This window comes from Zootoca vivipara, chromosome 1 (assembly GCF_963506605.1).
Source record: "Zootoca vivipara chromosome 1, rZooViv1.1, whole genome shotgun sequence".
NCBI lineage: Eukaryota > Metazoa > Chordata > Lepidosauria > Squamata > Lacertidae > Zootoca > Zootoca vivipara.
In genome coordinates, this window is record NC_083276.1 from 47,825,312 (window position 1) to 47,838,553 (window position 13,242).

At 41.5% G+C, this 13,242-nt stretch overlaps 1 protein-coding gene across 2 annotated transcripts in view; it reads right to left on the reverse strand.

Annotated features, from left to right (window-relative positions):
* The window catches only part of PALS1 (protein associated with LIN7 1, MAGUK p55 family member), a 54,189-nt gene that overhangs the window by 18,252 nt on the left and 22,695 nt on the right, over positions 1–13,242 (reverse strand). For both annotated transcript variants that reach the window (XM_035113883.2, XM_035113874.2), the window contains exons 3-4: positions 4,819–5,027; positions 265–342 (exon numbers count right to left, since the gene is read on the reverse strand). In XM_035113883.2, coding sequence (XP_034969774.1) covers positions 265–342; positions 4,819–5,027 — 287 coding nt within the window. The remainder of the gene's footprint in view (positions 1–264; positions 343–4,818; positions 5,028–13,242) is intronic.

Sequence of the window (13,242 nt, forward strand, 5' to 3'; positions counted from 1 at the left end):
GCAAAACTTCAAAATAGCAGGATACACACAGAGAGGAGAACTTATGTAGCTGGAATTTTGAAGTTCACATTGCAGAAGTTTTTAGTCAAAAAGGAAAGCTACTGTTTAAGTGTGTTTTCGCAGTATGCAACTATTATTTCTTTGAATCATGACCATGGAACGTTACTATATTAGGCAGGAAAAAAAGTCTGAAATTTACAATATGTAGACATTAAGAAAACAATGGAAATGTTTTTCATTTGCAAATAAACAGTTTATTCCTACCTGAATATGAGGGGCATTCAATAAAGAATTAAGTTCCAATCCATCTTTCTGATGGCTTGGCTTCAAAACACTCTGTACCTGAAACACAGGTGAACACCAAAAATACGATGAGATGTACTATCCTACCCCATAACACACACAAACACCCAAAATAAGTTGTACTGTAAGAATACCTTTCCAGAATTAAAAAAGGGCAGAACTTCATGTTACACAAACACTGGTTCCCAAACCATTTTCATAGACTAAAGAACACACACACAGACAGACACTTTTAAGAGCAAGAGAGAGTGAGTGCTTAACCCTTTCTTCCAACCACAATTATTTTTCCTCTAGCTAGGCCAATCTGGAAATAGGCTTGCAAAGTGAATACTGGGCAGGGCAGGGCAGAGCTGAACATCCCCTTCCTGCAACACCTCCACTGAACATCTCTCTACCCATGGATACATCTAATTCTACAAATATGAGATTCCAACCTTGTGCTTCCTGATAGTGTGTAACTCCACCCAAAGCTTCGTCTAATCTGCCAGTTTTTCTATGAGCTGATGCTGATTTTTCTATATATATCAGATTTTAAAAATAAAATAATAAAGGAATGGCTACACAAATTTCTATTTTGATAGAGATGCATGAGATAGAATGCATGAGAGGAATTCAACATAGCACTAAGGAGATTGCTCCATCAGTGCAAGCATTTCTGCTTGCAGGTATGGAGCAATCTCCCCTCCCCATCTAAGCATGCTGTTCTGAGGGTTCTCCTGATCCCCCTGAACCAATTTTGGGGGCACACATGGGGAACAGAGGGGAAAGGCCCTGTTGTGCTGGCAGAAGTCCTTGAGTGGGCTTCTGTTAGTGGGACTAGTTGGTTGAATCAGATCCTCAGTATTCATAACATCTTCATTGAAAAATATTCATGTTGAGGCTATGAGACAGGCAAAATAATTTCAAAGAGAAAGGATGTCTGCAGAATATACAGATCACACTCCTCATTTCTGTTCTTCAAAGTGAATGATGTTTCCTTCAAAACAACTGTGGCACTGGCTTTGATCCACCATCAATACCTTGTTAACAGTAATAAATAAAAAGGGGGGGGAGACCAGAGACAGAGGTGGAACAGCAAAAAAACTGTGTGAATATTAGCGAAGGTTTGGCACTGCAATTATTAACTCCCATATCCTGGAAAAGTTAATTGGTTTATAGACTGACATTCAGATCTGTAAGGAGTCTTGCTTAAAACAGGCTGAGTCAATAGGGCAGTTGGGATGTACAACACAGAGGCAATGCGAGTGTGTGGTTCAGAGATCCAGGGATCAGGTGTATTTTTTATTCTGGGCAGGGTTGCACTTTCCCTGAAACAAGTATGCAGTTTTGGGTTTGCCTGAGAACCATCATTGTTACTGGAGGTCCAGATAAGTGCAGTGGCAAAGAACATATTTTACTAGCTCTGGCTGGTATGCCAACTACAATTCCTTCTTGATGATTACATTTTAGCTACAGTCAAACTGGTAAACTCAAGATTAGACTGCTGTAACAAGCTGTCCATGTGGGGCTGCCCTGAGATTTGGTTTGGAAGCTGCAACTAGTGTAGAATACCATGGGGTTGGTTGCTTACTAGCACATCCTACTGCATGCATGTAACACCTCTCCGGAATGAACTGCACTGATTCTCAATTTGCTCCCAAGTTCTGTTATTTATGTAAGGGCCTAAAGAATCTGGGTAACCAGTCAACTAAGATCTTCAGAGACTCCCTTCCATGGCCTTCTCTAATCTATCTGGCATCAACCAGGAAAGGGCTCTCACTACAGCGGTGCCTATGTTGTGTGAAATAGTTTCCCCTCAGTAATGTGTTTCTGCGAGCAATTAACAACTTTTTTGTTCATCCAGGCATTTGTAGATTGTTGAGTGCTAGATTGTTTACTCTCCATTTCCTGCATTTATTATATGATCACTTTTCTATATATTTTTATTTGTTATAATGCAATGTTGTTTTAAACATGCTGTACACCGCTTTGGTACGTCATGTGAAAAGCAGTATAAAAGTGCTAAACAAACTGTCACTTAGAAGGTCCACTCTATTATTATGCTATGGGGTCTAGAATTGTAATATCTTGCCAATGTGCTACAGAGCATTCCATGCCAGAAACTACTTTCTTGAATGTTGCACCATCTTTGCGGCTCAACACTCAGACTATTTCCTCCTAATCCTAGCCCTCAATTTTGCCGTGTTTAACTGGCTTTAAAATCAATGTAATTAAATTTGATGTTCAACAGCTATTTTTATAACAGAGACAGAGTGCACCACATTATTTTAGGGAGTTAATCTCCACATAAATTCCTTAAGCCTGCATGCTTTGCTCAGCCTCCTAATTAAATTAAAGTTTCAGAAAAATAGATAAATCATATTTTCCTTGCCTTGTTATTAAAACTACCTTTTGTACATAACAACAGTGAGGAAATAGTTGGATTCAGAATTATCCTACACAGTACTCACATTTAAGCAATAAAGCAAACAACATACTCTATTCTGAATATTAGTCAGAAAGTACAAAGAATGCCTCCCGGTAGGGCATGTGCACAGCATCCATGCACTTATCCAAGCTATTGAAAATAGTTTCTTATGGCCCTTTTTAAAAGGAAAACTAAAAAGGCGGGCTCTTCTGATACAGACATACACCTCCAATTAAGCAGCTGGTCCTATTTTCTTGTGGTATTGAACATGAAAAAACTTAAGATAGTTATTTATTGTTATTGACCCAGGCTTCCAGTTCTGATAGGGACCTTGCAAAGTAGCTGTTCAAAATAGACTGTTCTTAAAACTGCAACCATATTTTCATTAGATAGATAACAACTAATATTTGTTTTCTTTTTGTTATAAGACAAGGCATCCTAATAAATGTCTGCTCAATATTGTAAGCTATTCAAATATAACAGAATGCACAGTATGTGTATATGAAGAAAAAAAAAGAATCTCAACAAGCAAAATATACAAAATATATTTTAGCCTGAAGTGCTTTGAATACTTTACATCTATTATATATTCTAAATATTATTGGTTTATTTAAAAAATAGTATTAATAAAGCTACCCACATCTCAAATATCCCAGCAATTCCAGGTGGCAAGAAGCATTGTAAACATTCAAAGCAGCAAAATAAAGATATAGGCTGTTAAAAGTACTTCATGTAACAGGCTAGTCCAAAATTGCAGTAGTTTTCAGTCTTCTGAACATTAGCAGAAACAAAATCCAATTTATTCTACAGAATTCAAGTTAACAAGACTCACTAGCTGATTTGTTGAGGTACTGAATGAACTCAGATCTGTGCCTGCATGTATATGCAATTGCTTTGCATCTGTAAAAATTACATGTGCAGTGCAGTGTCTGCTACTATCAGCCTGGTAGTAACAAGAAAAGTGGACATTTACTGCCAAGTCCATGTTAACTTTTGCTTCATTTAGTAATTTCAATGTGTTAAAAAAAAAGAACAAATTGCCAGAAGTAGTAGAAACAGAAAAGGTAAAGGCTTCCTTCAAGCACCTATTTAGGTGATAACGAAAACACTGGTTTGTTATAGTAAGCTGCTTTATTTCCAATACACTTTCTTTTTTAAAGGTAAAGGTAAAGGGACCCCTGAACATTAGGTCCAGTCATGACCGACTCTGGGGTTGCACGCTTATCTCGCATTATTGGCCGAGGGAGCCGGCGTACAGCTTCCAGGTCATGTGGCCAGCATGACAAAGCCGCTTCAGGCAAACCAGAGCAGCACACGGAAACGCTGTTCACCTTCCCACTGTAGTGGTCCCTATTTATCTACTTGCACTTTGACGTGCTTTCGAACTGCTAGGTTGGCAGGAGCTGGGACCGAGCAACAGGAGCTCACCCCGTCACAGGGATTCGAACCGCCGACCTTCTGATCAGCAAGCCCTAGACTCTGTGGTTTAACCCACAGCGCCACCTGCGTTAGAGGCTATTAATTTAGTAAAAGCAATTCAATGTTGAATAGCATACCGTGCTGACGTTATTTAGTTTTTGGCCAGGATCTTATGAGCTACTTTAAGAACATATAAGGGCTTGGGGGTTTACAGAGAAATTTTAAACTATTTCTCCGACCAGACTACCATTCCATACAAAAATGTGCTTTTGGAAGACTTCTTAGGTTATTTGAAATGAGATATGGTAGACTGCTGTTTAAGACACAACAGCAATAAGCTCAGTGTCCATTTCACCATGCGTAACTAGTCAGATGATCCTTTGGGTCCTGGGTATTGAATTGTATCCGAAGTACGAAGTCTAAACAAGGAAGCTTGCAGAAGTACAGAGCTATGTTTTAAATCAATTAGGATACTGAACATTGTTATCTGCCATCTTACATTTGTACTAATACAACTTCTACCTTCTCAGAGTCTGAAGTTATTTTCTTATGGACAAAGAAAACAGATAGTAATACAGGCTATATGCTGGTTCCCCTTCCCATTTTAATGACATAGCTATGACTGGCAATTTGAAATAAGCTACTACTACGTAGTTTCATTATTGGATGGGAATGTAAACTATACATACCTCTTGTGCAAGCTCTTGCGCATTGGAGATAAGCGGGTATGGTGGACTGGTTTTGTTCATATGCACGGTAACCGCATTATGTATTTTAAATGCATTTTGAAAGTCGGTGTTTTGAACCAGCTGTAAAATTAGAGCTATTTCCTCTTGGCTTTGGGGATCTACCAGGGTGTGCTGAACATGTTTCAGAGATGACAGGAGCTCTTCAACTTCTGAAAAGAAAATAGAAATACATTTCTTAGCTTGAATGTATAAGGTAAATGAAACAAAAAAAGAAAAGCCTCATTCTGAAGAGCTGGTTATGATATAAGATGAAAGGCACAACTAGAAGAGCAAGGGTTTGCAGGAAAAAAACAAATTAAAACTGCCCTTTTCAAATTATTTTTGCTATTATAAATATTAGGCTTGATAAATCTGTTAACAGTGGTATAAAATTATTATTCAACGCTTTTTCTACGCTTTTTAGCATTTTGCTTCAAGTCATAATTAGTGTCCAATAAATTCCAACATTAGTATGGTAAGATCAATGCTTGATTACACAATGGGCCTGTTCACACATCACAGTAAAGTTCAGATGTGTTTTAAATGTAAATGTACTTAATTACTGCAATTCCACATCACACATGAGTTGGCTCCTAATGAAAAGGCTTACAAAAATCAGACAACTTGCAAAAAACCTGTGGCTGATTGCTTTGCTATACAGCAGGGGGAAATGCTAGAGATCCCAACTGAGCAAGATTTAACCCTCAGTCATCAGCTGATGTGCAGGGGATTAAATTTTGCTGCTTTGTCTGGAAACAGGTGCACAGCAAAGGCAAAATTGAACCCTGCCCTCCTGGGCATCAGATGACATGCATGATATCAGCAGATTGACAGGTGAACATGATTTGGGGAAAATAGCCTCACTGGCCAAACTGGACCCCCTGGGGGCCAAGAATGACCCATGGGCCAGAGGTTCCCCAACTCTGCACTAAACCACAGTGAAACTTTGGCTTCACATTGGGGCCTGTTTGGAGTGCAAACAAAACCCTATTTCAGATACAATGCTCAGTCAGGAATTGTGGTTTATTTCTCTCATGTAATACCAGGGAAGAGCAAAACAGGAGAGTTCAGTGTGTTCATGGTAAACAACTCACTGTGGGTTGCTGTGAGATGTGCAAGGTAAAGGTAAAGGTAAAGGACCCCTGGATGGTTAAGTCCAGTCAAAGGTGACTATGGGGTGCGGTGTTCATCTCGCTTCAGGCCAAGGGAGCTGGCGTTCGTCCACAGACAACTTTCCAGGTCATGTGGCCAGCATGACTAAACCACTAATGGTGCATGGAGAACCATGACAAGTGTCAGAGTGCACGGAAACACAGTTTACCTGCCTGCTGCAGTGGTTCCTATTTATCTACTTGGTATGCTTTTGAACTGCTAGGTTGTCAGAAGCTGGGACAGAGCAAGGGAGTTCACATTAACAGGAGTTTATTTGATGTGCAAATAAGGTGATTGTCATCACCATCATGGGTGTCAAGAGTTTCTGAACTTGCATCCTTCTAAACCTATACTGCCTTCTCAGGTGGCAAAACTTGACCCTAATAAACTTGCACAGAAGGATGGGATGACAGTCTTGCATGCCATTATGTGTATGCAGTGATGTGTCTGCTATTGTGTGCTTGTATAGTAAATGCAACACTGGCATTAAGAGGAAAATAAGCCACATACAAAGAACCAACTCTTTCTGAATTCCCTTCTCAAGTCATATTGCACGTCAGGGCAAGGGCAGTCACCCACATTAATCCAATGTAGATCACTAGGGGTCCACGATCAAGGAACAGTTGATGTAGGTCTTGTTTGGTAGCAGCAGCACTTGCTTTAGGATCCTATTCCTCCCTGGAACTTGATGCCACTTCTGGGTGTCCCACACAACTTAATTCAGAACTGCTCACACTCATGAGACTGTTTTTCCTGAACAGGAAGGGTTCATAACACCACTGTGCTATATACTCAGATAATTACACAAAGGGAGATAAATTATGCACTGTTGTCAGTTCTATGGATATAAAAGTCACAACTTTCTTATGGCTTAAAGCCAAATAGTTTAATTGTGGGGGAGGTGGAGTAGAGGATAAGGCAGAGATAGCTCTATCATTCCACAACATAACATACAGCCTGAAATATGAAAGGAAAAGAAAACAGAATATGAATTCTTGAGTTGTGAACTCTCATTGGAACATATTTGATTTTTATCTCATTTTAATACTTTGGCCACCTCATGAGAAGAGAAGACTCCCTGGAAAAGACCCTGATGTTGGAAAAGATGGAGGGCACAAGGAGAAGGGGACAACAGAGGACGAGATGGTTGGACAGTGTTCTCGAAGCTACGAACATGAGTTTGACCAAACTGCGGGAGGCAGTGGAAGACAGGAGTGCCTGGCGTGCTATGGTCTGGGGTCACGAAGAGTCGGACACAACTAAACGACTAAACAACAACAAGTAAAGATTTGCTATCATTTTTTAGAAGGGTTTCAAAGTAAGTAATATCTATACATAGGTGGCATGCATATTTTATCAGAAACATTTAATGAAAGTCAACATAAAAAGTAGCCAAAAGACACACTCTATTGGAAGTGAATGACCTGGTTCTTATGTCACTTTAAATCATAGGATAAACTCTGATTTAAAGTCAATGAGTTTACCATTGTAGTTTGTTGGGAGAAAAAGAAACCATGCACAGGTTCACATATTGCGGAAAGAGAAGCCTCTGGTTTGTTTCCTAGCACACTAAAGAAAGGAGCAGGGGAGGAGTGAAGAAGAGTCTTTTGAGCTAACCTATGGTCAGGCCCGGCTCTAGGTGTAGTCTCGGTGGCGCGAGGCACTAGGGCGCTGGACCGGCAGGCGGGCGCTGCATGGCAAAGCCGTGTGGAAGCCGTGCTGCGCACTGCACCCACCCACCAGGGCGGGGGCGCCAGGGCGATCTCCGCGCCACGGCGCCCGACCTGCTTGAGACGGCCCTGCCTATGGTTTAATGTGACATGCAAGCCAGTTTAATATGTTAATATGAATTGATAGGCAATTTGTACTCTAAATTGCAGTGTAATTTTAACTCTGCAGAAACATTTCTCTCTCCCCACCCTCAGAAATTATTAATACACATGTGATGGGTACATTAGCCTGCTTAGCATTTTGCCTCTTCTGCATAGCCTCCTCCCAACAAGAACCAGGCTCTTATAACACTTCTTGTGTCCCTGTATTCTCTCTCTTCCAGATATGAACTCTGGCAGCTCAAAGAACCCAGAACAGAGCATGAAGGCTGCCCCCCCCCCAAGCACCACCTCTCCACACAAAATATGAACACCTTAAGAAGCTAAAGAAGGACTGCAATAAGAGTTACAGGTAGGTAGCTGTGTTGGTCTGCCGTAGTCGAAACAAAATAAAAAAATTCCTTCCAGTAACACCTTAGAGACCAACTAAGTTTGTCACTGGTATCGTGTCACCCCAGATGGGATGAACCCACAATCCCTGGCTTAGGAAGCCAGTGCCTTATCCTTTAGCAACAGTATGAGCTTTCGTGGGCATGCACACTTCTTCAGATACGAGTGAATGTTGAAAAGGTAAAAGAGCAAAAACATTCCACTGTTCTCATACAGTAAAGACAACACTATTCTATCTCGGCTTCACAAACAGCAACATAGGCATTACAAGTTTAATTCTAGATTTGGTATGTTTGTCTTAAAAATATAGATACATCACAATAACTCCCATTTTCTAGCTAAAGCGATGAGTCATACATTAATATTTACTCCCCACAGCTTTTCACAATTAAAAGAAAACATAGGCTGGCACAAAAGTACTACATATGGTATTCTTTATATGTACAGGAGCATGTTAGCTCTTCTCTTATGCTGACAGTGAACAAAGGTCTGAAGCAGAGTAGCATCTCAAGAAGTACAAAGAACTTCTGGCAGAAGGAAAAAGCTGTCCACCCTTCCTCTCCCAAACTTGAACAGAACATGGTTTACTCACAATAAAGCAAGATTTCGTCTCAATACTTTGGAACTGTTATTATTACCTTATGTGATGCTCTATATTTTCTGATTTCAGCAGCAACAGGGTAGACATCCAATGTGCATATCGCTCAAATTAATACCAGAGAATAAACAGAAGTGCAACTAAGGGGAGGATTCTTTTTCAGCATGACAGGAAAGCCAATTTGAAGGAGGGAGAGGAAATTGTGCTGGGTCATATTAAATAAATGTTGAACTAGGCATCTCTGAAGATTAGGACAGGCAATAATATATGCCCTGCTCTCTGAAGCAAATTCTTATTTGGGAACACCACTAGTAATTAACAGGTGAAAGGACTATTTTCTTTTGTAACTTTACAACCCAAGACAATGCACGCATGATTTAAATATGACAAAATCTAAAAGCAGCTATATTTAAAGTAAAAAAAGAAATGAGGAAGGAGAGGGAATAGCTGCAGGGTTGGTTTTTCTTTTTTTTGCTTTCTTCCTTGAAAAACAAAATTAAAACTATAGCTAACTTGCATCCTGAAGAAAAATACAAATGCAAACAGAAACAACAGTCCTGAGTATGTGTTATTAAAAATGCAGAATCACTTATACTTATCATACAGAACAGTAATACCGTATTTCTCCGTGTATTAGACGAGGTTTTTTGACTCAAAAATCATGTCAAAAAACTGGGGTTGTCCTATACACGGATAGTGGCATGGGGGGGGGGAGAAGCTGTGCACCTGCCCACCGGTGGGCTGGAGTGCAACTTCCCCAATGCCGCTGCACGTGGGAAACGTTCTAGGGAGTGTTTCCTGCCTACAGCTGCGTTGGGGGGGGGGGAGCTCAACAACTTTGGGCCATCTCCCCTCATTTTCTTAAAACCCAGTCCCCCCAAATAGGGGGGGTCTTATACATGGGGGAGTCTTATAGATGGAAAAGTACAGTATGTCAACAGGTGAAGTGTTTGATTTATTCATTTAAGATTTTTGAGGAAAAGTACTCATATGAACACTAGTGAGGGAAGGAACAATGTTAGCAAACTGCCACATTCCTGGGGTACAATAGCAGTTATATGCTGTTCCTTTCCGAATAAATAAAATAAAAGATATAGAATTCTTTGCATGGCCACACATTTAAACCAAGTCTGGCAGCTTTCAGAGCAAGCTAGAATTTTGTTTTGAAGTTCAGCAAAAGTGTCAAAGGTTGAATCTAGAAAGCAGAAAATATGCCACGCTTACAGAAAAATCCATGCTATAAATACACAGTGCAGTTCTTTAGTGCTTATTTTCTTCTACCCTTTGAAATTTAAAGATGTCAATATTCAGCTACTTGTAAGCACAACTACTTTGAAGGCTGAAGACTTGAGACCTCACTTGCATGTGATCTGCAAAATTTCACATAAATGTGGGTATTTCCCCTACAAGTTCCTCAAAATAGCAAGTATTTATTCTAGTAAAGGTAAAGGGGCCCCTGACCATCAGGTCCAGTCGTGTCCGACTCTGGGGTTGCAGTGCTCATCTCGCTCTATAGGCCGAGGGAGCCGGTGTTTGTCCGCAGACAGCTTCCAGGTCATGTGGCCAGCATGACAAAGCGAACCAGAGCAGCGCACGGAAACTTTGATTTGTTTCAACTTCACAGTATCAAGGACCAAACTAATATGATGTTGCATGTTTCTTTCTATGTAAAGAAAAAATGCCCTTAGCATCAACGGGTGTTGGGAATGTTTTTGAGGATCACAGCACAGACACAGAGAAGGGAATTTAACCCTTTCCACCCCTGAAGGAAATCCCTATTCTGAATGTTGCTTTAGCAAGTTACAGTGGTACCTCTGGATGCAAACGGGATTCGTTCCGGAGCCCTGTACGCAACCAGAGCAGTACGCAACCCAAAGCGCCAAATCTGTGCATGCTCGCTGCATGATTCGGCGCTTCTGCGCATGTGCGAATTGCCGAACCTGTAAGTAACCCGTTCTGGCACTTCTGGGTTTGGCACGTTCGTAACCCGTGATGTATGCAACCTGCAGCGAACATAAGCAGAGGTATGACTGTAATGTCAAAGATTTGGATGCAACCAAAAGAATTATAGACCTTTGGGACTTTCTCCCCACAAACCCATCAGATACCTAATTCACACAACAAGCTGATGGGACTAATCTGTAAGCATGTTCAAGCCAGCCTCAGTGGCTTGCCACCCTACAGAACCAACATGTAAATGGTATCAAGAAGGGCTACACATGGAACAAGAGCTTTGCTGACTAGTAGCTCCTAACCAATGCCCAGGCTGTGAATGCTACTTAGGCTGTATTTTGGTGACAGTTGCCAATGTCTCCATGAAGTCCCATCTGGCAGAGCTTTTCCAGATAGTGAAAGCCATCCTTGGATGGGCTCTCTCTCAGCAGAGATTAAGCCATTCCACACCTGCTGTGATGGGCTTTCACATATATTAATCCTGCCTGCATGACACTGTAACTGACAGGAATTTAACAGAACACACTCATGAGTAAAAACCGTAATGCAGAATGCAGTCTAAATACACATAACAATTCTGCAGCATTTCCATGTGGAATGCTATGAAAAATGAAGCTTGTGGGAACAATGCCTGGGCATTGGTTAGGACTTTGGCTACAGAAAGCAGAATCTCTTAATGAAATAAAGAATTAAGAGAATGAATACAGGACACCCTACATATACAGTATCTAAGACTGGTTACTGGTCTGCAAAAATTAAGTCACAACTGTAGTATTTTCTCAAATTAAATCTCTCCTCATCACCACAGCAACAGGTTCAGACTGCTTGCTCTAAGTCAGGCATGTCAAACCTGCGGCCCTCCAGATGTTTTGGACTACAATTCCCATCTTCCCCAACCACTGGTCCTGCTAGCTAGGGATCATGGGAGTTGTAGGCCAAAACATCTGGAGGGCCGCAGGTTTGACATGCCTGCTCTAAGTCATGGGTATGCAAACTAAGGCCCGTGGGCCGGATCAGGCCCAATTGCCTTCTGGATCCAGCCCACGGACGGTCTGGGAATCACCACGTGGATTGCCAGTGCGTGTTCTTTCCCTCTCCCTCACATGGCAGTGGTGGTGCCTCCTCCCTCCCTCCCTCCTCCTGGCTTCTCCCTGCCCTGCCTAGAGGTGGAAGGGCGCTGGGCTTTGTTGGTGCCAGCAGCAGCAGCGCTTGAGCAGCCGGCATTTTAAGCAGCCCCTCTCCGGAGCCCTCTCGTGCACCGCTCATTGTCCCGCCGCTGCCAGCCCCTGCCGCTCGCAAGACACAGGTAAACAGTCACCAAGGCTCGTGGTGCTCTTGCATCATTCCCCCCCCCAAAAAAAATATAGTCCGGCCCCCCACAAGGTCTGAGGGACAGTGGAAGGACCCCCTACTGGAAAAGTTTGCTGATCCCTGCTCTAAGTCATATTTATAAAGTTAAAATACAACCAATGCCTTTAAAGGCAACACAGGTCAACAATATATAAAACTGATGCAAAGTAACAGTAACTAAACTGAAGAGCTGAAACATTATTATATTGTAGCTAACAAATCATTTGTTGCAGATTAAAGTGAAAGTGTTTATTGATGTGACTACCTATGCTGGATGTAGCTACTTCCATTAAAACCACTTATTGTTCCAGAAACATTTTCTTTTAAGTCCAGTGGCAATTTTACCCAAGTTCCTTACTACAAAACAGTTCAGACAAGCTACCCAAGCATATTTACTGACACTTAATCATGGTTTCATGTGATGTCTGAATTGACAAAGGATGATTAGCAACTAGCTAGCAAACCGCAATTCAGAAGTTATGGGTAGGGCCTACAAGAAAATGTTTCAGTGTAGAGTGCTCCTGTTCAAGCCTTAATCCACTTCATTTACCCCCTTTTCTGTGCCCACCCTGCAAACGATTGAAACGATGCCTTATCAGGAACGGCTTAGGAAGCTGGGTATGTTTAGCCTGGAGAAGAGAAGGTTAAGGGGTGATATGATAGCCATGTTCAAATATATGAAAGGATGTCATATAGAGGAGGGAGAAAGGTTGTTTTCTGCTGCTCCAGAGAAGCAGACATGGAGCAATGGATTCAAACTACAAGAAAGATTCTACCTAAACATTAGGAAGAACTTCCTGACAGTAAGAGCTGTTCGGCAGTGGAATTTGCTCCCAAGGAGTGTGGTGGAGTCTCCTTCTTTGGAGGTCTTTAAGCGGAGGCTTGACAGGCATATGTCAAGAATGCTTTGATGGTGTTTCCTGCTTGGCAGGGGGTTGGGCTGGATGGCGCTTGTGGTCTCTTCCAATTCTATGATTCTATGAAACCAGTAAGCATTGTGTGGGTTCCTCAAGGTTTTGTTGTAAAGTGTTACCGGATTTCTGTCATATATGGAAATCTATCAACCCTGCTTCTATCTATCTCCTCTTGCGTTTGGATGGTGCTATTTTAGCT